Consider the following 24,776-nt stretch of genomic DNA (forward strand, 5'->3'; position numbering starts at 1 on the left):
TACCATGGAATTAATTAAATTAAAAATTCATAATTTTTCCTTGTACTTATTTATGACATAATATAACCCACACAAACCGCATCAAAGGAAAGAATGATGCCAAACATCATAAAATTAATTTTTTCATCTGAATGCATACCAGAACTATCAATCAGTAAAAAGAGAAGTGGTCATTACGCTTCATTTTCAGCCATCTTCAACCCGTTGAAGAGAAGTGCCACTGCAATCAATCCATTCACTATGAAAAATATTAACAATTCCCATAGTCTACACAGGGAAGCCATTATGTGCTACCGCAAATTGTTGTCAGCAAAAGGAAATGGAGGACAAAGGTAAAATCCATGATGTGTGCATTGTATGTACATGATGCGGTATGCTTAAAGGCACCTAAGTAACATTCAGCAATGAAAAAACAACAAACCTGTAGCCTTAGCTGTTATTAAGTTGCACTTGTGTGAAGGAATCAGTCAGTCGGCAGAAAATTTTACTGAAATGATAATTTTTGGTAGCATCCAATTAAAAGCATTATGGGTTACAGTAAATGTAGCTTTAGGTTTAGTTATACCACCAACACTGCCAAGGCACCATAAAGTATTATGGGGCTGGTTTCTAATCAATATTTTTTGCGAGGAAGTACAAACCTCCATGATGGGTTTAGACAGCGAGGTAAGATATTCGAATTTGATGGCTGCTTGCCAGTATCTCAGTCCTGTAGATATCTTGTTTTCATCTCAATAGATCCCTGTCTTTGGGACAAACACAATATAATAAGTATGTGCCTGGTAGCCCATGGGAATTTAGTTGTTTAATCTGTACTACTAAGGTGTGCCAATGGTTGTATACAGATTATAGGGTAACCCTTAACAGGTCCTTAATAACAGAAGCATGCACATGTGCACACACACAAATATTACCTAAGCAAGTCCATAATTTGTTTAGCAATTTTTTCAAACCTTTATGACTGTACTTTCTTATAGGACACTGCAAGGAGTTCTCATATTTCACATGTGGTAACTTCCTAACTTCAAGGAGAAATGTATCAATTACTATCACCAGTTTGACCAATGTACGTAAGTGCACTGTGATACTACATAATCTATCCAATATACTGGACTTAAGACCACAGATTATTACTGGATCTCAAATGCTCTGACTTATATAATAAATGTAGTGAAACCTGTCTATCCGGTCACCTTTGGGCCAAAATTTCCTGACCACATAAAGCAAGTGGCTGCATTAGGCAGGCTACTTTGTATGCACAAATTTGAGGATTATTACCTTGTTATATAGTGGCTGGATTGGACAGGTTTTACTGCACACTTACTAGAATATGTACAAAGCAGAGTGTCAAACTAGAGTGGCTTTTGTTGTGGTACAAGTTTAGCAAAGAAATCTGTAGTTTTTTTTTTATTGCATCCGTAGTTGATACTGAATTTTTAGTCAGTGACTTGTACTTATTCCTACCTACAGGCACATTTGCTTATGGGCTTATGGTAGGTAGACTCATTGTTGGAAATGTCTTTGTAGACTTTTGCAGTCCCTAATATTACAGAAACCCTATGACACCTTGTTGTTCCAATCTGCTAAATAGATTAGTGATGCTTTGTACAGTGTAGCACATGATGGATCTGTGAAACCTGAAATAATTGTGTATTATTTTCATTATTTACTTTATACTGGGGAGTTACAACACATTTACCATGAACAAACAAAATCTAATGCTGGGCAGATATTTTCCTATGTCACCTTGTTAAGCAACGCAGTGTGCATCACTTTTGGGGGATTTTTACTTAAACAGTACTACTGTACTGTTTAGTATAGGAGAAACCTGGATACCAGTGTGTTCACCATTTTAAAAACCATCCTAGAAACATCTTACATGATGAAAATCACCTTTACGGAATAATATTAGTCCATCTAACATCAAAGACAGCATTAAAAACCACAAAAATGCTTACAAGCAACCAGATATAGATTTTTTATATATATATATATATTTTCGTTTGCCTGCCTGCCTGACCACAGTCACAAGGCCGAAGGTGTGCACGGCCACCATTTTACACCACGATAACAAACTTACCAGTGGCATATGCCTTATGGGGTTCCAACGAGTGTGTGCCTGTGTGCCCTCTATGCCTTGCCTTTGCTTTTATCTTCAGTCGGGCTGGTTGTCTTCTTGATGCAATGAAACAATATCGAGGCATTAATTTTCCGTATCAACACCTTCGTATTTAGATGCACAAAATCATTTAAAGTGCTTACGCTCAGTAGATACCTGTAACTTAAGCTTCACAGTAGGCTCGTGACGTTGACACCCATTAACAATCTTGGTTGATTAATAACGATTGAGTGTGGGGACCATACCTCTTAATAATATATTACTTGGATCACAATGACCACACACCCTTGTTATTAGTCTAGCTGCATTCATAATGCTAGCACAATGAAAATATGAAATAGTGACACGCCCTCTGGTTGGTGAAAAACTGACTTGAGATACTCTAGTGATCCTAGTAGACCATTCACACGTGTATAGCTATATATGCTATAATAACAAAAATAACCAAACAAACTAGTATATTGAAAGTTATTAATTTAAAAATGAAGTAGGGATCCAAGCGATAAAAAGTAGTGATACAGGAGATGAATGATGGTATTACAGCATAGCTCGGTGGGAAAATCTCTACATTGCCCTGACCAGAGGGTTATGTATGTCATGATATCGCCTGTGATTATGGCGATATCATTATATAACCCTAACCACAAATGCCTTTGATGCTGAGTTAGTACAAAGCAGTAGTTCCCTTTGATGCTTTATAGTGAGCTTTACATTGTGGGTTTGAGTTTACTATAGACTCTAATATATTAGTATTGTTGGGCTATGTGTTCTCTCGAAGGAGTAAGTATTTGTATGACATAGTTTAGCAGCTAAGCATCATGACTAATCATTTTTGCAATGTGGGGATAGTTTTTCTACACAGCACATTTCAACTGGATGGTTCAGACTTTCTCAAGGTCGGTAACCTAGACTCTTAAGTGCTTACCTTAGTGCCGTACCCTACTGTAAGTATCCTTAACGGGTTATTTGGCTGGAAATGGCACCGTTAAATGAATGAAACCCACAATTGCAAATACAGTGTTAAATCTAAACAAAACCATATACACACACCAATACTTTAACAATACTAGTCTTCCTACCTGACCACAGTCGCAAGGCTAGAGGTTAAATGATGCATCATACAGCCACCATGTTTTGCCGCAATACTTAACCAGGAGCTACCCTACCAGAAGGTAGAGTAGTTAAAAGAATGATTTCTCCTTCTTGTCCTCTACAGCACAGAGAGCTTACAGAATGGTTACTCAGTTCATTGTTACAATATTGAGGGATTTGTGGTTTACGTTACCATTCCAGTGATCCCTTCTTGTTTCATGCTTTTTCAGCGATCCCTATTTCCCTTTTAAAATTTTCAATTTTTTATTCATCTAGTATACTTAGACTCATCATGGCTTCCTTTTAAAATCCTGTATCATAAACAGCTTGAAGGTGATGATGCAGTAAACTACTGAACAGCACGGAATATAGGATGACTACCCTATATGGACTTGAGGTTTAAGTATTTAGGCAAATGCTGCTGGGAGCTTGCTGTGTCAGGAGCTTATAAGTGTCAAAGGCACGTTGCACCTTGTGGCGCTTAATGAGCTCCTGACTTAACTCATGAATGTGTAGCATGTGCTTTTTGGGGTTCTGCACCTTGCCTTTCCTTTAACCCTTGTTGTCTTCTTCAAAAGACGAAACCGTATCAAGACATTAATTTTCCATATTGACGCTTACCGTATTTATGTACAGTAGATGCTGCAAATTTATGTAAAGTGTGCTCATGCTGCCTTAAAGGGATAATTATTGTTGGTAGACAGTTGATAGACACTGTACCTGCACAAATGGAATGAGTTTGACCAATAACAATTGAGCGACATATCCTAGCTGGACCGATAACGATCGTCCAGAGACACCCCTCTCTTGCTTTACTTATAGCAGTTGATCATAAAATGTATCCCTCTTTTTGGTAACATGGTGAAAAACAATGCATGATAAGTCCAGTTGACTGAGGCCCACTCGGTAGTACTGTTTAGTAGTTTCCCCCTAAAGTAATAGGCACTGCTCAAATGCTGCCATTAAAACACACCCCTTTATGATCTACAATCAGCATCGGTTTTGCTGTAGAAAACTAGACATGGCAAACCACACCCTTACTATATTATGTAGCTCACTTTAGACAAGTAGGGAGATCGAGATACTCTAATAAAGCAGTCACAGCCACATAAGTTAAACTATATATAGTGCAATTAAAATTACAAATGTAAGGAAAAATAAGGAATTTTAAGTTCGATTAGGATCATAGAAAAAAAAGTAGGGAAACAAAGGAGATCACCTACACCTGCAGATATACTAGTGGACATTTAATCCAGTGGCGTAGCTAGCCAGAAGGTGATGGAGGGGCACGCATGCCCCCACAAAACACTCAAAATCATTCATGATTGCAAAAACGGCTAATGACCCAATGGTGGGCTAGCCAACATACAGTGTTGTATTATTACAACCTAAATAACTAGCTACGTAACTACTTCAGTACTGACTGCTTCCAATCGAGGTAGCTATATTCGTCGAGCATCTTTGCACGTGCCGCAACTGTACTCCAACAAATTCATCCACAGTCCAGTAGAGTTAATACTTTAGTGCAAATACAAGTTACTTTACGTTAGCCACAGCCTGTGCTGCAGTCCTAGCACTCTGCTGACAGGATGACGTATTCACTCACTTCACTCGGCGAAATTCAAATGCCATGTATTGCACGAAATCCCACCTGTCTTGCTATCAGAACTTGTAAGCTTGACTGATCCACCTGACTGACTGACAAAGTAAAAACAGACTGCACTGCCGTACGTACAAAGGTCCAGTGTGATTGACTCGATAAAATAAACTTGGTAGCTACATTTATTTAGCTAACACTTTATCACCTCGTAGGCAGTAGGTTCGTAGCGTCATCTGGTCTCCTTTGTCACTTGTGAGTTGTGACTCCTGCCCCGGAGAAACGGGTCACTCTTTTTAGATTCAAAAATGTTCTATCACGCGAGTAATCTAGGCTAAATATAGACGTATGTCTCTAATATTTTCGTTCGATGGATTCAAGAGCGAATTGAATGTTGTGTGTGCGCATTCACTAGCAACCCCAGGTGATACCGCGTAGTAGTGTACATAATTTACAGTCATTTGCGTGTCAGTTTAATACTGGTAAACTTGTGACGAAGGTTTAAAAAAAAATCATTTAGCCAGTGACGGGGGGGGCAAATGCCCCCCCTTGCCCCCCCTTAGCTACGCCTCTGATTTAATCCCTATATCCAAGACTGAATTAGGGATTAAATGTTCACTAGTATATCTGCAGGTGTAGGCAATCTCCATTGTTGTTTTTTCTATGATCCCTAATCGAACTTAAAATTCCTATTTTCTTTAACGTTGTTATGACTGGTGAACCAGTGCATACATACTGCATCAAAAGAAAGAATAGTGCCAGAGTTAATGTTTTCATCTGATCGCATGTTCCAGCTATCAGTTATTGACTCGAAAGTGACATGGCCATTATGCTTCACTTTCAGCTATGTTGTTCAGCCCATTACACAGCACTACAAACAAAGAACAACAAGAGAAATGCCTCTGAAATCAATCCAGCCACCACGAAAATCATGGATGAAACATGCACCCCAACTATCAATAACTTACTCGAAAGTTAAATGGCTATTACGTTTTGCTTTCACCTATTTTCAGCCCAGTATACAGCATCACAAATGAAGATTCCTCTGCAATCAATCCAGTCACCATGGAAAGTACGGACAATTCCCGTTTGCAAACGGAAGCCTTGCATCGCGCTACCACGAATCGACTAGAGAGAGATGTACTGATTTATGTATCTAGTATCAGATCAGTGCTGATCTGAACGATTTAAGCAAAATTGGTTGAACCGATTTTCTGTAGAAGCTAACCGATCTTTCTAATCACCATGTCTTCAAATATACTAAACATATTCACTAAAGCATACTACACTTACTTTGCTGTTTGGCCATTGAAAACTACGAGAAGCCATATAAGCATGCACAAGTTTACTAGTTTATTTACTGAAACTTAGTCCCTTAAACTTAGTAAATAATTATGGTGAGTGTACTACGTTGTAATAGAGTAGTTAATAGTTTGTGCTGGTCACCACGCCAGTATGTAAGGATATTTGACTCCATTTCTCAGTGAAATCCTTCGTGATGAACGAGATTATCACTCTCCAGATGGCTGATTTGCTATATGCATATCGAAGAAAGACCTCAAGGGAGATGTAAGCGCTTGAGGAGACATAACTTTTTCAGTAATTTCAGCTTTTCTTGCCGTTTCTGCTGTGTGAAGCTCTTTTGCTGTGTGCACTTATCGTCCATGGTTAATTACAAGAAATGTCTATGCACTTAACAAATAATATGCGCTTAATAGATCCATGCGCGTAACAACCCGACTCTACAGTATCTTGTTTCACTACTTTTTATCACTTGAACCCTACTTCATTTTTATTTATTTATTTTATTTTTTTGTAAAAGACACAGCTGTCCTGTAAGTCCTTTTCACCTATTAGACGAGCGGTACATAACAGTTGTAAAACGTGCACTATGCTTTGCCTACTACATACACACTCATTGCCATTGAATAACTACAGAACGAAATGTGTGAGAAGGATTATTGGAGCTAAATGGTCCAAGCTAACAATTTGCCATTACACATCCTCATGCTACCCTTTCCACTTTTTCTCGTGGCCTCATTAATAATGGCTATTTATTGCTAGAACCATCCCAAATGTGAGTAATCTTTTTCAGCCACTTGAAAGTTGCCTTCATCACCAATATATATGATCTGTGACTGGATGTTTACTTACTAGTGACCTTGAGAGAGATGTGTTTGCTCTCCCTGCTAGAATGTGCATTTCTAATCCCACTTTATTTCATCCAGTTAGTTCTATAAAACTACTTGGCCCCTGCAGTCACTGATTCTGCCTCAAGATATCAATTAAGTTTAAGGTCAAGCGTTTACAGTCTTCTCGGGCTGTTAATTGAGCACCCTCCTATTTGAAGAGATCTGGTAAATTGGCTTTACAGAAGGAGCTTTGCACTTTGATATGGGTGGAATCCCTGCCAGAATTCCCCAGTGCTGCTCATGATCCTCATGTGATGCCAAATTCACCAATGAACATTCCCTTCTCTTATCCTAAAGGGGGATATCCTTCAATAAGACACAATGAGATCCATGACCTGACTGTCAATCTTCTGACAGGCGGAAGTGCAACCTCACTTCCAGCCTATCACAGAGTACTTTCCTCTGGCCTCATCACAATGGTGTACACATTGACATCTTTGTTAATGGTTTCTTGGGGAGATGAGTTGTCAAGTTAATGATGCTCTACTGTGCAAGTTACACATGCTATATATGCTGTATGTATGGAGTCACTTGCATGAATTCTTCACTGTATCTTCAGTTTGTCTTTGTGCTGTTTGTTTACTCTACATACAATAAACTATTTTTATAATGATGTAAATTTATTTGTAAATAAAATCTTCCTACACTAGACTAGTCAAGCAGTACAGTGTAATGTGACATGGCAAACAATATCAGTAAATGGACAAGAAATTGAGGGTGAGTAATATTATTATGTGGGAAATGAGTCACAATGCAATACAATTGTGCTACATCTTGTGTGTATTAAATTGTTATCTTATTTGTATGTACATGTAGAGTGCTGATGTGTGTAGTGTACTGTTTATATACATGCACTTATAATTTTAACAAATTTTTGTTCTGTTTATAGGTGAACTGTTTAATGTCACATACCAAATAATTCCTCTGACTGATGTTTATTCTGGTGGAGGTACAGAAACGAACTGTGTCTTGTATGTGTGTGTGTGTGTAGGTGGGTGAGTGGTGGGTTATACATGTGTCTAGCCATAGGAATTAAATGCGCATTGTCAGGTATAGACAACCTCCCTTGTTTCATAGCATTATATTTCTATGTTCCTTGTAAATTTTTTAAAATTTATCCTCTATAAACTGATTTCTGATTATTTACTGACTAATCAGAGCATCACTAATATTAGGGATCATGGAGATTTGGGTTTTTCTAGCCAAAAATATTGCCCAAAATCCAGCTTCACTGGCGCCTTTGGTTGGTTAGGTATGGCCAAGCCCAAAAGTGTCTTCAGTATGTTTCCAATAGATTGTTACGAACGGATTTTTATTTATTTTTAACTATTCAACTACTGGCTAACTGCCTGCCTGGTGCCTTCAGGCAAGCGTAACTAGATAACAGCTAAGGCTTCAGGCTTGATTATTTCACTGTTCGATGTCATTTTAGTCCAACAGATGCCTTTTGAAATACCGCAGTATGTACAATACATGCATCATGGACTTACCTTTGTCATCCTTTGTGTTCCATTACTAGCCCAAGGTGTCGATTTGCAGTAGTGTGATGGCTTCCCTACATTTGTAAATGAGAATTATATATTTTCTATAACTGGATTGATTGCAGAGACGCTTCTACTGTTCTTCATTTGTAACACTATGCAGGGGCGTACCGAGGGGGGTTTCCAGGAGTTTCAGGAAACACCTTTGGATTTTACACACTACTTGAAACATTAAGAAATTGAAACTTCAGTTTCCAGAATCTGAAATCTATCATGGAACAGGACACATTTTAAACTTTTATCTTAGTTAAATAATAGTTTCTAACATGATAGCAACATTTATACCATTGTTCTGAATTATGATTTTGGTGAAATGATCGAGATACTCTAATAGAACAGTCTGGTAATATAAACTACTCTAATATAACAGTCACTTAGCTATAGTGGAAACCCCTTTTCAAAATTCCTGCGTACGCCCTGCTATGTAATGGACCAAACATAGCTGAAAGCAAAGCAAGCTGAAAGCAAAGCTCCAGTGCCATCCTTTCTTTTGATGTGGTATGCTCAGGCTCACCAATCATAATAATGTTACAAAAAAGTAAACAAACAGTATAAGGAAAAATTAGTAATTTGAAGTTTGATTAGGGATCACAGAAAAACAGTAGGGAAACAAGGGAGGTTGCCTACACCTGCAGATATACTGGTGGATATTTAAGTATATGTTAAAGCATAGCCTTGCTTTAAATGATTTATGGAACTTTCTAGTCGTGTAGCTTCACCATACACTAGGACTCGTAATTAACAAGCGTTACACGAACTATTAGCAGCCTGAACGCACACAAACTAGTTTAACAAAGTAACTCACGCGTATTTCACCATAGTTTGGCATAGTAGACGTTCATCACGTCTTTTGGCAGGTTTTGCTCGCAACCCACAATCGATTCTATTGCGAGTCACATGGTGAAGTATTTCCGTGATATCTCCAGGACTTGTCTGTTTACATTAACAAACGTAACAGCAACGTTACCTTCTCCCACCCATCATCGAAGCATTTAGGTATGTCTATAAAAGCAATCCAGTGGTTAAACTCGTATTGGCTGGGGTGATTGATCACTCAGCGCGGCGAGGCTATCAGCCTTCACCGGCTTGGGTGATTAGTCATACTGGCGCGAGCCCCATAGGCTATTAGCCTACACTAAGGCACATGGGCAACTGTGCTTTATTGCCCACAAAGAGTGCTTTATTGCACCGCAAAGAGTGCTTTATTCGTTCAATAAAGCACTCTTTGCGGTGCAATAAAGCACTCTTTGTGGTCGATGAAGCAGTTGGCTGGCTGAGAGTGTACTTTATGAAATTTAAAGTACACTTTTTCCTTTGATCTCGCCCACGCAAAGTTCTATAATCCCTGATTCAGTCATGGTTATAGACTTTAACCCTCTCACCACCACAATTGCCATATGATGGTTTTGATATATAAACACCTATAGCATTTTAAATGCTCTGTAACTTCAGTCGAAAGTTTCAGTAGCCCCTGCGCTTATCCTGTAACGGACACACCCCAGGAACAGGGATAACTGGTTTCTTGTGCACGCAGTTAGATGATGTAATCACCTACTTTCGGTTACAAGCATTGTAGACGATTCTTTGAAGTGATAATGGCACTACTAATGAAGAGAAACAGTAGGGAGAGGGATTATATAGGTTGGAGTGGCATACTGCTACTTTGTATGCCTCAAAACAATGACTTGTATGTGCATTCACACTTGTTCAACCAATGCTAGAAAACCAGACTTACACTTCAACTGTAAACAGTTTAGTGATGTTTATTGTGTGAAATTTCATGTTTGGTTTCACTTAAATTGATTTTTGCACTTTAAAGTTAGGCTTTGTGGTTGCTCTTGTGTAAACAGCAACTCGATAATCGAATTCCTTGTTCTATAGCGAGTAAATAGATATATGATTATATGGTATGGTGTGTAAGTTATAGCAGTTTAGAAGCAGTAGATTGGAGCCTGTACAAATATAGCATAAATGTCCTGCAGGTATAGGCGAGCTCCCTTGTTTCCCTACTTTTTTCTATGATCCCTAATTGAACTTAAAATTCCTAGTTTTCCTTATACGACTTGTAAAATTAATTGCACAGCTGAATGTGTGCCCCAACCATCAATTACTGAAAAGCACCACTTCATTTTCAGTTGCGGTCTACCTGTTATAGTATATGGTATTACAATGAAAAGCAGTACAAGAAGTACCTCTGCAATCAATCTGCTCACTAAAGAATTATGGACAATCCTCATGATACAGTACTGTAGAAGCCTAGCTTGCTACCATAATTTAAGTGATGGCGCTCCTGTTACTACTGAATCCTCATTTCTTAATCATTTTCTTCTTTGATTTGTATTTGCATTTGAACCTGTGGAACAATAAAATAAACAAATACATACCGTGAATTGGCAAATTAAATCATTCAAGATAATTTAGTTGTAAAATATGTTCCACGAAATTTTTTACCAGTGAATTTTTCTGTACAATAGTAATTAAGCATGTAGTGCTATTAACCTCCATGCTGTATCTGTGGTCAGCACACTGTTGGGATTAGGCTAGCACCGTTGTCCCTGCAGCTGTAGCTCTGCCTCAGCCTCTTCAGTTATTTAGAGCTAGTGAATGGCATGCATTCTGGCGGAGAGAGCCTGTAGGCCATACAGCTTACTCTTAAACTGTGTAATATAGCCGAAAAGCCACCAAACAATGTTTTATATGTAAAAATATTCATGAACATAAATATTTCATGTAATTTTTTTTATTGGTTGAGGGAACTGCGAAATATTCTTACTATCAAATATTCCTGATTTACGGTAGATGGTACTGATAGCAGCATCTGTATCATTAACAATGACAATTAGACAAGTTGTCAGTCCTCGGGCTTGCTCCATGATCCTGTTAGCATCTGTCTGAAAAAGTTACAGCAATGTATGCAACAAATTAAATATCCATGCTGAATAAAATAACTAAAACCCACAATGCATTCTTTCAGTGGCCAATATAAATAACATAGCATTGCTGTTGTACAATTGCAATATAATTAATGAATTACATATTTTTTGGAAGGTTTTTTGGGAAAAGCTTCTGAGAAACCTATTGACTTTTAAATCAGTACGTATGTGGAAAACCAGTACTATAGAACACTAAAGCCATAATGGTCACAAAATGGTATGTATTTTTGTTAACTATATTTCCAATGATGTCTTATATGTACTGAAAATAAATATTATGGCAGTGTGTATAGTAAGGTTTGCACTTTCCCACAAAAAAAAAAGCAAAACTGTCGTGGCACCTTGGCAGTATTGGTTAGGTATAATCAAGCCCAAAAATGCCTTTAAGTATACAATAAAGCATTGCCGCGAATGCTATATGAAAAATAAAACACGAAGTGCATAGCCGAGATGCTAATAAAGCACAAGGCAAAGCCAAGTGCTTTATTAGCATCAAGGCCAAGCGCCAAGTGCTTTATTTTTCATATAACACGAGCAAGGCTTCTAGTCGTGTAGCTTCACCATACACTAGGACTTGCAATTAACACGTGTTGCATGAATTATTATCAGCCTGAATGCACTCAAACTAGTTTAACAAAGTAACTCACACATAGTTCACCCTACTTTGGCATGGTAGGCATTCATTATGTATTTTGGCAGGTTTTGGTCACAACCCACAATCAATTCTATTGTGACACATGGTGAAGTATTTCCATGATATCTCCAGGACTTGTCCGTTTACATTAATTAACAAACGTATCAGCAACGTTACCTTCTCCACCCATCATCGAAGCATTTAGGTATGTCTATAAAAGCAATCCAGTGGTAGCACTCATGTTGGGTGGGGTGATTGACCACTCAGCGTGGTGAGGGCTATCAGCCTTCACCGGCTTGGGTTATCAGTCGTACTGGCATGAGTGCTGCACGCTATTAGCCTGCTCTAGAACACATGGGCAACTGTGCTTTATTGCCCACAAAGAGTGCTTTATTGCACTGCAAAAAGTGTTTTATTGCATGATTAAAGCACTCTTTGTGAGAAATAGCTGGCCTAAAGTGTACTTTATGTGTAGGTTAGAGACCTAGTACAAAGATCCAAGGGCATGGTCTCTAACCGACTTAGAAAATATTTTATATGGGCATATAGGTGAAGTCATTGTGGGACTGGGTTATATGTTGTTCTGAAATCGTCATACACTGTTAACATAATTGCGGAAGACTGAATGTTGCTTTTGTCCTGAAAAAACCAAAGCTCGCACTGCTTCCTTTCACAAGTTCACAAACCTTAGACTTGGATCCGACACAGCTGAAAAATGGCAGTTATCGATAAGGTCGACCCGGGTTAGTGCTCACATTAGTGGTAGCCAGTGCTCACAACAGTGTAAAGAGCACATGTGTCAAAGAAGCAGCTTGTGTGGATTTATACGATGGGAACGACTTGTCACAAGTTGTGTCTTCAGTGGCGCCACAGTAGTACGAAGAACATCCGGCACGGTTTCGAATACGGGCCCACCCACATTACACGTAGCGTAAAATAATGTTTCTGCAAGGAAGCTTACCCATTTAGGTGTATAGTATTGGTCAATAGAAGATGAAATTAGCCTTAAAACACTCCAGAAACAGATGGGCACTAAACAGAATTTTCCGTGATATTTCTGGACTTCTCCATTCATCATAACAAACATATGTACAACATTAGATTCCATTATCAAATTGTTTTAGGCGTGCCTATAACATGAATAGAGTGGTTAACCATCTGTTGGCCTGGGTGAGTGGTCACCCATTGCTGCTTGGAGGGAGCATTGCAAATCAGTGATCGAAAGTAAGATTTGTGATGCATGAGGTCTTTCTGCTAGCAGGTCTCTAACCATTTTAAGAACCTGCCAGCAGGTCTCTTAGTGGATTTTAAAGACCTCATTATCCTCCAAAGATTAAAGCATATTATGCATACCATTTTCTAAGAATTTTAAAGTACACTTTTTCCTTTGAGCTCATCCACACAAAGTTCTATAATTCAACCTCTAATAAGTTGCTGTTAACTTTATTTAGTAGAATATAGCTGGTTTGCACTTGTCCAGAGTGTACTGTATTTGTCTAGTTATCCTCATAACTGTATTGTATGACTCATACAGTACAGTTATGTAGCTAATTGGTACTGTATGGGAATATAGTACGCAGCAGCACTTTAATCCTTCCATGCAAAGTGCAATTTTGGGAAATACAGTCACCTTTTCAGTTTTCATTTGATCTTACCCATAAAAGGCTGAAACTTTGGCTGTCCACTCATTGGTTACTATACATTACAGAGATTCAATAAAATGGAATTCAAGGGATGTGCGAAAATGGCCGATTTTTGCTCAGCTGGTCACATATGAGAAGTCAGGATTTGGGATTAAATTATAGCTGCTTTGTAAGAACAGTATGAGAAGAGTCTCTGCTATCAATCCAGTTGCTACTCTACAGAAAATATGGGCAATAAGCATAATAGCCAACACAGCCACAAGGAAGCTGCATTGCGCTATTGCAAATTGACACCTTGTGTTGTCAGCAAAAAGAACTGGAACGCAAAGGAGGACAAAGGCAAGCCCATATTGTATGTACTGCAGTTGGCGAAAAGGCATATCTCGAGACAAAGTGACATCAAACAGTGAAGAAAAACCAAGCTAGTAGTAGGCCTATCCATTGTCAAGATATGCTTGGTTGGAGGCATCAGTTAGTTAGATAGTCAGTCAGCATAAAATTCTGTTGGAATTTTTTTTGAAAAAATTCCACAGACACTTTTAGAGTTGGCCTGAAGACATTTTTGGGCTTGGCTGTGCCTAACCAATGCGGGTGAGCTGTCATGAAGGGAAACTGAGCCTGATTTTAGGGCGATATTTTTGACTAGAAAAAGCTCAGTTCTTCATAATCCCTAATATTCGATACTCACGCTACACACTACACACACACACACACACACACAGACACATGTACAGACACAACATGATGAATGGCCTTGGAGTTGTAGAGCTTGACAGTTGGAACAGTGATGAACTCAATTTGTACAGCAACAATACGGGAAATAAATTTCAGGCGCTTAGATAATCATAACTCACGATTGAAACAAGCTATGAAGATGGGACATGGCTCAATCTGTGCACCATGAACTGGCAAATCAACCTAGGTATCCATGTTGACAAAGAAGAAGGCCATTCCAACTAAGAAATGATGACAATGACCATTGTTTTTGCTGCATCATAAACAAATGCCTATGTCTCACTTATTATTTGCTGTGCGTACCTGAAACAAAGATTTTCTTACAGGCAGGCGAATCCAGTGGTGTATAGGTTTTATTGATTTTGAGCTTGATTTCAGTGCATACGATTGCAATTAAAGCGTGCATAATATTTTTATGTGGCACGCTTATTTTTACCCAGTGTACTTATTTCAATATGGTTTTGTAGCAAAATAAAACTTTGCGAAGATTGCTGGTTTTCACTCAGTGGGTCACATATGTGTATGTAATTGTGCATATGTATATTATTATGTGTTTTGCTTTTGATATCTTGTACATGCAGTGATGAAAATTTGTTGTGGTTAAAGGTTAATGATGCGTATCTTTGTGCAGTTTTTAGTACGGGTGGTCACCATGGGAACATGTCTGTGATCGTATATGGTTATGACAGTAATAACCTTGGCACCGAAGTATCATTTTGGCTGTTTACTGGGTGAGTATGCGACTTGTGTTTGTAGTGTGAGCAGTGTTGGGGGTAACACGTTACTTATGTAACGCATTATGTAATAGTTATTACTTTTGTGGTAACCAAGTAATATAACGAAATATGCTGTATATAACAACCAGTAATATAACTCAAGTTACTTTACTTACAAATGTAACATGTTACCTAAATAATGAAGTTAATCTAATATTTTATTACTGCAAGTAACCAAGTTACTAATCTCATTAGTAATCCTCTGAGTAATGTGTAGCCACAATGAAGTAACGAAGCCACCTTGAATTAATGAATGAAGCTTATTCACCAGCTTCTTACAATTATAACCAAGATTTACACTTTGTCCAACAATACAATCATATCAAGTGATAAGGTGGTAGTTGCACACATGACAGCTTAAGGCTGTGGACACAGTAATATAATATGTAATATTATTATAGTTACTTTTTTTATGGGTAATATGTAACTGTAACTAAATAGTTCAGTTGCAAGTAATATGTAACAAGTTACTTTTAAAAAGTAATTACCCCAACACTGAGTGTGAGTGTTTCGTTTCAAAGTGATTTATGCATTTGTACAGTAAGTATGAATTTTGTCATGTATGCTTGTTACGTACATACTATGTGCACACACACACACTACACGTACATGCGTGTATGTACGTGCGTGCACACACACACACAGCAAAAGTAAAGCCTTTGGCCGCTGCTGGTGTGGTCACACCTACCCAGTGAGCCAGCAGTGGGCCAAATGTACACTACTCAAGTGCTAGGAGTCAGCACAGGCTAATCCTCCTGTGGCAGGACTAGTAACCTGCAGGAGACTATGCCATGTCTCACAGGTGAAGGTGTGGGCACCCAAAGTCCCACCTGGACCATCACATGCTGTGTGAGACATGGACAGTTGGTATTTGATTCCCCAGTTAATACCAGGCACTCTTTGATGTACAGCTGGGTGGACTGCTTCCCCAGTTGACACCAGACCACCAGGTCCCCATTTAACAGCTGGGTAGACTGGAGCAATGTGAGTAAAGCTTCTTGCTCAAGGAAACAACAACACCAATTTAGCTTAACCAAGCATCAAACCTGGAACTTTTCGATTACCAGGCCGATACTCTAGCCACTTGGCTATGCTGCTTCACACACGCACACACACACACACACACACACACACACACACACACACACACACACACACACACACACACACACACACACACACCACACACCACACACACACCACACACACACACCACACACACACACACACACACACGCACACACACACACACACCAGGGGCGGAGGAAGCATCTTCGTACAAGTTGACTCTAAAATGAGTTGCTGGCTTCTCCACAATTAGCTGAGAAGTTTGTAGCAGAAGACAAAAATACTCCACTCAACTATCCACCATTTTTTGAGATTATCACTTCTTTTAAACATCACATCAGACATGCATTTCCACTGCGACACATTGTTATGATTGATTGTGGGGAGAACGATTTGAAGGATGAATTCAGCTGAACTTGGTGAGCACTAAACACTGCAAGAGTGCATAAAAGTCTAGTTAGCGTTATTGCATATTTAATTTCACTGACAGAAACTGTGAGACCAAAATTTAGGTAGGCAATTGCCTACCCTGCCAGGGTATCCAGTTCCAGTTCTCCTACACACTACACACAAAACACATGCACATACACAAGGGTAGATACACTACATAATGTAAATGTATTTTGATAAACAATTGACTGTCACTTTTTAAACTTTCATACATGTTACTACTAACAGTGTACAACTTTAAGATGCTCTTTCTCTCTCACTTACATGTAGAAAGAGCTCACCAGCCCGTTTGGGAATAGACAGGGCACTAGTGATGATCACCAACCTGTTATCTCACCCCATCGACTACAGTGAGTTGGATGCCAACTGTTACAAGGTGAGTTGTTAATGGATTGTCCATATCTGATGAAGTACACACACACATACACACAGCACAACACACTCACAACTGTATGTAGTATGTTTGTACATTTTATACTTGCAATATTAATGAGGTCCTTTATATGGACCACTTATCAGCTCCTTAAACTTGTAAAAAGATCAAGATACATACTCTAATACTAAGCAGTCATCATAAATATGCTCTAATAGAACAGTCATTGTGATAATTTAAGAGGATTCAGTATAAAATATAGCCACTGTTCTAATTACACTGCTTACATCTATATTAATTGTCTTCAAAGTATGTTTCAGCAGTTCCAGTGAGTCATCTGTATGGCATTGCATTGACTTAATTGATCGTGCATGTCATGCATTAGCAGTTACAATAATAATAATAATAACCTCTAATAACCTCCAAATGCCACTTCAAAGCATATATTTTCACAGGGGAGCATGCCCCATACCCTCTAGCTTGGCATGCCTAGCACATGCAGTTGTGTATCGCATGAAAGAGATAATCTCAGAATTACTGTAAATTTCACATCAGATCAATAAAAGTAGTGCTCGTGATTATGACCTCCATTGCAGTCCATGGACAGCCTGACCGCTCAAAATCTCTGGGCCCCAGCCCTGTGTACAGTTGGAGATTGTCTAAAGTGATAAATGGGTGATGACATTTTCCTCTGTAAATTTGGCTGTTTATGCTGAACATTTTACCAAGTTTTAATATTCTGAATAAAAAATCTTTAGCAATGTTGTTTGTGTGTGTACGTATGAGTGTGTTTGTGTGTGTGTGTGTGTGTGTGCGTGCGTGCGTGCGTGCGTGCGTGCGTGCGTGCGTATGTGTGTTCTTACAGTACTAATACACATGCATTACCATATAAGCATTGGCTAATCTTTATAACGATATTAAAGTTATATCAATACAGTGGCTGTATAATCAATCACTAGAACTTATGAGTGTATGTACTTGTGTGTGTATGCACTCTGATTTTGATTTACCTGTATAGTGTAAACCACACTTGCTGGGTACATTGTACCCTGGAGAGTACTCCTACCTGACAGTGGAGACTATCTTTGAATACACTCTTGTTTTTCACAACCAAAACAACTCGATCATATGCAGGTTAGCTACTACATGTGATGTGTGTGTTCTTCCATAATCGACCCGTTTGTAAATGGTAAATACTGTACATTTTTATTTTGAACTTTTGACTTTGTTTTTAGTTGTAACAAATGTTATTCTAATCTAATCCAAAACAGCCAAGCTGTAAAAAAAGTGTGCGGCCCTCAGAAAGGCTATGGTGAAAAAAGATGTGAAATCCAAGGTGGCGGCCAAGAAATGGCTGTGATGGTAGATTAATGGTAAAAATTTTAATAACGACAATTCAGGTGAATTTTTGTGCCGCTTCACAAAATTTACCTAAATTGTCATTATTAAAATTTTTACCATTAACCTACCATCACAGCCATTTCTTGGCCGCCACCTTGGATTTCACATCTTTTTTCACCATAGCCTTTCTGAGGGCCGCACACTTTTTTTACAGCTTGGCTGTTTTGGATTAGATTTCATTTCTTTTTGTATTTGTATACCCCAAAGCCGGCCTATGGCCAGCTTTGGGACTTTTTTAACCTATGTTTTTTTCTTTACTACAGGAAGAAGAAAAGATGAAGTAGATGTATTTTAAATATTTTATCAGTAAATGTACAAATTATATATACTGTATAATACATATGTGACCGGATTTGCGAAAAGGGGTCTTCCACACACATCCAATTTACCAACTTTGACAATTGATAACTTCAGATTGGAAAGAGCTATTGCCCTGATATTTGGACAGTGGTGAGCACCACTATAGCTGAATACATGGTGAAATTTTCAGGTTAATATGTTACTTGAACACTGAGTTATGGTCTCCAACGTTTACGGAATTGGATGTGTGTGGAAGACCCCTTTTCGCAAATCCGGTCACATATATTGATTACAGAAATCTCCATGGTGGTTTCTTTGTAACTGAACACTCTACAAGGTGACTTCTTCTAATTGCTCTCTCTACAGGGTGAATTGTTTGTAGCTGAACGATCTACAAGGTAACTTCTTCTAGCTGATCTCTCTACAGGGTGATGTATTTGTAGCTGAATTCTGTATAGGTGATTTGTTTGCAGCTGAGCTCTTTACAGAATGGTTTCTTTGTAGCTGAACTCTCTAAAAGGTAACTTCTTCTAACTGATCTTTCTACAGGGCAATTTGTTTCTGGCAGAATTTTCTACAGGGTGATTTCTTTGCAGCTGAACTCTCTACATGGTGGTTTCTTTGTAGCTGAACTCTCTACAAGGTAATTTCTTCTAGCTGATCTCTCTACAGGGAGATTTGTTTGTAGCTGAACTATCTACAAGGTAACTTCTTATAGCTGATCTCTCTACAGGGTGATTTGTTCGTAGTTGAATTCTGTACAGGTGATTTGTTTGCAGCTGAGCTCTTTACAAAATGGTTTCTTTGTAGCTGAACTTTCTCCAAGGTAAATTCTTCTAACTGATCTTTCTACAGGGTGATTTGATTGTAGCTGAACTATCTACAAGGTAATTTCTTCTAGCTGATCTCTCTACAGGGTGATTTGTTTGTAGCTGAAATCTCTACAGGGTGTTTGTTTGCAGCTGAATTCTCTACATGGTGGTTTCTTTATAGCTGAACTCTCTACAAGGTGACTTCTTCTAGCTGATCTCTCCACAGGGTGATTTGTTTGTAGCTGAACTCTCTACAGGTGATTTGTTTGTAGCTGAACTCTCTACAAGGCGATACTTCTAGGTGATCTCTCTACAGGATTCCTTGTTTCTAACTGAACTCTCAACAGGGTGATCTGTTCATAGCTGAACTTTCTACTGGGTGATTTGTTTGCAGCTGAACTCTCTAAATGGTGGTTTCTTTGTAGCTGAACTCTTTACAACGTGACTTATTCTAGCTGAACTCTCTACAAGGTGACTTGTTTCTAGCTGATCTCTCTACAGGATGACCTGAACTCTCTACAGGTGATTTGTTTGTAGCTGAACTCTCTACATGGTGGTTTCGTTGTAGCTGAACTCTCTACATGGTAACTTCTTCTAGCTGATCTTTTTACACTGCATATTTGTTTGTAGCTGAGTTCTCTACAGGGTGATTTGTTTGCAGCTGAACTCTCTACATGGGAGTTTCATTGTAACTGAACTCTCTACAATGTGACTTCTTCTAGCTGAACTCTCTACAGGGTGACTTGTTTTTAGCTGATCTCTCTACAGGGTGACTTGTTTCTAGCTAAACTCTCTACAGGTGATTTGTTTGCAGCTGAACTCTCTACATGGTGGTTTCTTTGTAGCTGAACTCTCTACAAGGTAACTTCTTCTAGCTGATCTTTCTACAGGGTGATTTGTTTGTAGCTGAATTCTCTACAGGGTGATTTATTTGCAGCTTAACTCTCTACAAGGTGACTTCTTCTAGCTGAACTCTCAACAGAGTGATTGATTTTTTTTGCATCTGAACTCTCTACATGGTGGTTTCTTTGTAACTGAACTCTCTACAGGGTGATTTGTTTGTAGCTGAACTCTCTACAGGGTGATTTGTTTGTAGCTGAATTCTCTACAGGGGGATCTGTTCATAGCTGAACTCCCTATAAGGTAACTTCTTCTAGCTAATCTTTCTACAGGGCGATTTGTTTGTAGCTGAGTTCTCTACAGGGTGATTTGTTTGCAGCTGAACTCTACATGGTAGTTTCTTTGTAGCTCTACAATGTGACTGCTTCTAGCTGAACTCTCTACAAGGTGGCTTGTTTCTAGCTGATCTCTCTACAGGGTGACTTGTTTCTAGTTGAACTCTCTACAGGTGATTTGTTTGCAGCTGAACTCTCTACATGGTTTATTTCTTTGTAACTGAACTCCCTGCAAGGTGACTTCTTCTAGCTGATCTCTCTACAGGGAGATTTGTTTGTAGCTTAACTCTCTACAGGTGATTTGTTTGCAGCTGAACTCTCTACATGATGGTTTCTTTGTAGCTGATCTCTCTACAAGGTAATTTCTCCTAGCTGATCTGTCTACAGGCCGATTTGTTTGTAGCTGAACTCTCTACATGATGGTTTCTTTGTAGCTGAACTCTCTACAAGGTGATTTCTTCTATAGCTGATCTCTCTACAGGATGATTTGTTTGTAGTTGAACTCTCTACATGATAGTTTCTTTGTAGCTGAACTCTCTACAAGGTGATTTATTATTATTAACACTTTACAGTGACCAGCACTGAAGGTCTACAACAACATGTGCTGCAGCCTTAGGATTACCTAACCTAGTGTCAAGGACTTAGACTTAATGACTTATACAGTAGCTGGAAAGGTGTAACAGAAAATTTCTTCTATAGCTGATCTTTCTACAGGATGATTTGTTTGTACCTGAACTATCTACATGATGGTTTCTTTGTAGCTGAACTCTCTACAAGGTAACTTCTTCTAGCTGATCTCTCTACAGGACAATTTGTTTGTACCTGAACTCTCACATGATTGTTTCTTTGTAGCTGAACTCTCTACAAGGTAATTTCTTCTAGCTGATCTCTCTACAGGCCGATTTGTTTGTAGCTGAACTCTCTACATGATGGTTTCTTTGTAGCTGAACTCTCTACAAGGTGATTTCTTCTATAGCTGATCTCTCTACAGGGTGATTTGTTTGTAGTTGAACTCTCTACATGATAGTTTCTTTGTAGCTGAACTCTCTACAAGGTGATTTCTTCTATAGCTGATCTTTCTACAGGGTGATTTGTTTGTACCTGAACTATCTACATGATGGTTTCTTTGTAGCTGAACTCTCTACAAGGCAACTTCTTCTAGCTGATCTCTCTACAGGACAATTTGTTTGTACCTGAACTCTCACATGATTGTTTCTTTGAAGCTGAACTCTCTACAAGATGATTTCTTCTAGCTGATCTTTCTACAGGGTGATTTGTTTGTAGCAGAACTCTCTACAAGGAAACTTCTTCTAGCTGATCTCTCTACAGGGAGATTTGTTTGTAGCTGAACTCTCTATACATGATTTGTTTGCGGCTGAATTCTCTACATGATGGTTTCTTTGTAGCTGAACTCTCTACAAGGTAACTTCTTCTAGCTGATCTCTTTACAGGGTGAATTGTTTGTAGCTGAACGATCTACAAGGTAACTTCTTCTAACTGATCTCTCTACAGGGTGATTTGTCTGTAGCTGAACTCTCTACAAGGAAACCTCTTTTAACTGAGCTCTGTACAGGGTGAATTGTTTGTAGCTGAACTATCTACAAAGTAACTTCTTCTAGCTGATCTCTCTACAGGATGATTTGTTTGTAGCTGAACTATCTACAAGGTAACTTCTTCTAGCTGATCTCTCTACAGGGTGATTTGTTTGTAGCTGAATTCTGTATAGGTGATTTGTTTGCAGCTGAGCTCTTTACTCAATGGTGCTGAACTCTCTACAAGGTAACTTCTTCTAGCTGATGTATCTACAGGGTCACTAGTTTGTAGCTGAATTCTCTACATGGTGGTTTCTTTGTAACTGAACTATCTATAAGGTGACATCTTCTAGCTGATCTTTCAACAGGGTGATTTGTTTGTAACTGAACTCTCTACAAGAAAACTTCTTCTAACTGATGTCTGAACAGGGTGAATTGTTTGTAGCTGAACTCTCTACAGGGTGATTTGTTTGTAGCTGATCTCTATACAGGTTACTTATTTCTAACTGATCTCTTGAATTCTGTTCAGGGTGACTGCTCTATTAGGATGACTGCTCTATTAGAGTATCTCGATCTCGCACTTGCTACACCAAGTTGGATTTCGTGTTATAACTCCGTGGCTTTAAGTCTGATTCTTCTACACCATTGAAGAGCCTTTCTAAGATGATAACTCCATCTGTACAGCGATTTTCAAAGCATTACCCCAAGTGGTTTATCTGGTAGGCGTGGCAAGCATAATAATAATAATAATAATAATAAATTAGCTAATCTCGATTGCGTAATTGTTACACACTGTTGATTTTTTCGCTGTATCTTCCTGGTTTTTAGCTCGATTTCTTTCAAACCACAAAAGGTTTGAGGTTCAATAGTTAACCTATTCACCCACCGATTTTCAGCTTCTTCCCATACGCGGTTTACCCTGTAGGCGTGACAACATATTGGTGTTATTTTTCGTGCATAATCGCTCATAACTCTTTGCCTGTTTATGGTATTCCAGCCAAAGTTGGTACAGAGATGCGCCTTTATACCCCCCTTCTGTGTGCCAAATTTCAAGGCAATCGGATAACGCGTTCGCGTTTTATAGCAGTTTTTGTAAGTGTGCGAAAAGAGGAAGAAAAATAAGAAGAAGAAGAAAAAAACGAAGAAACTAAGCCAATTTTTGAAGTCGCATATCTCAGGAATGCCTGAAGAGATTTCGCTCAAATTTGGAATGTGGAGTGCTGAAGGTGGAGGGAATGTACACAGCAAAATTTGTCTTGTTTCATCAATGCAGCACAGAGCTACGTAGGTGCGAAAATTGTGTTTTCTTTCTTCCTGTCAATATACTCACGGGGTTGCGCGCCGGCTTCTTGGGCCGCACGACACACTACCGTGCGTCTTGATCAGAATTACTGACTTGATAAAGTTAATCCTATTGTGGTTTTACAAATATAGTCAGTTGTTTTAAATGAAATACATAGACCTACTGAATGTGACAGTACAGGCAGGTGGCTGCTATGAAGTTGCGCTGTACTGTAACTGTTACGATTATCAAACTGATTATCAGTGCTGTCATTAATATTTCCATTATGCATGTGTATGGTGCTTTCTTTTCCTGATTATTTTATTCTGAGCATTCATTCATTGTACATTTTACTCTATACAGAACATCTCACCATTACACAGAACATTCTGAGTATAACTTGACATTGTATGAGGATGGGATGTGTTCGTTAGTTAGAAATAAGAAAGGCAACAACGCATTTCTACGTGAGTTTTGTATATACTGTATAAATTTTGTACATGCTGTGTAAGTATATCCGGTGTTGGGGCAATTACTTTTTAAAGTAACTCATTACTATTACTTGTAACTAAACCTATTTAGTTACAGTTACACATTATAAAGTAACTATAATTATATATTATATTACTTATGTTAAGCTGTCACGTGTGCAACAACCACCTTATCACCACCTTATCACCACACAACCTTATCACATAGCCGTGTTGCTGGACAATGTGTAAAATGCGTTATAATTCTATTCAAGAAAAAGAAACTGGTGTTTCATTACTTCGTTGTGGCTAGGTGATTAGTAACGAAAGTAGTAAATTTGTTACTCATAGTAATAAAATTAGATTCATTACAGTAACTTCATTACTTACATTTGTAAGTAAAAGTAACTTGACTTATATTACTACCTTTTATGGCATATTTTGTTATGTTACTACAATAATAATAGTATTACATAACTTGTTACATAAGTAATGCGTTAATCCCAACACTGAGTATATCCATATATACTTTTTTGTATACTATTTTGGAAGTATATTACAAATTTTCAAAAATAGAATACAGAGAATTTTGTCTGAGTTGTAATACAGGAATATGTAAAATCAATGTGGTTTACTGTTATTTTACATAGA

At 38.4% G+C, this 24,776-nt stretch overlaps 1 protein-coding gene across 3 annotated transcripts in view; it reads left to right on the forward strand.

Moving 5' to 3' along the window:
* The window catches only part of LOC136259565 (heparan-alpha-glucosaminide N-acetyltransferase-like), a 51,258-nt gene that overhangs the window by 724 nt on the left and 25,758 nt on the right, over positions 1-24,776 (forward strand). The window contains exons 2-8 of one of the 3 annotated variants that reach the window (XM_066053037.1): positions 978-1,070; positions 7,651-7,717; positions 7,890-7,949; positions 15,118-15,217; positions 17,051-17,156; positions 18,172-18,287; positions 24,019-24,122. In XM_066053037.1, coding sequence (XP_065909109.1) covers positions 1,065-1,070; positions 7,651-7,717; positions 7,890-7,949; positions 15,118-15,217; positions 17,051-17,156; positions 18,172-18,287; positions 24,019-24,122 — 559 coding nt within the window. In that variant the 5' untranslated portion in view covers positions 978-1,064. Of the gene's footprint in view, positions 1-977; positions 1,071-3,953; positions 3,960-7,650; positions 7,718-7,889; positions 7,950-15,117; positions 15,218-17,050; positions 17,157-18,171; positions 18,288-24,018; positions 24,123-24,776 lie in introns of those variants that run through there. The other 2 variants (XM_066053036.1, XM_066053038.1) reach the window with 2 other exon arrangements.

Source organism: Dysidea avara, chromosome 7 (genome assembly GCF_963678975.1).
Source record: "Dysidea avara chromosome 7, odDysAvar1.4, whole genome shotgun sequence".
Classification (NCBI taxonomy): Eukaryota; Metazoa; Porifera; class Demospongiae; order Dictyoceratida; family Dysideidae; genus Dysidea; species Dysidea avara.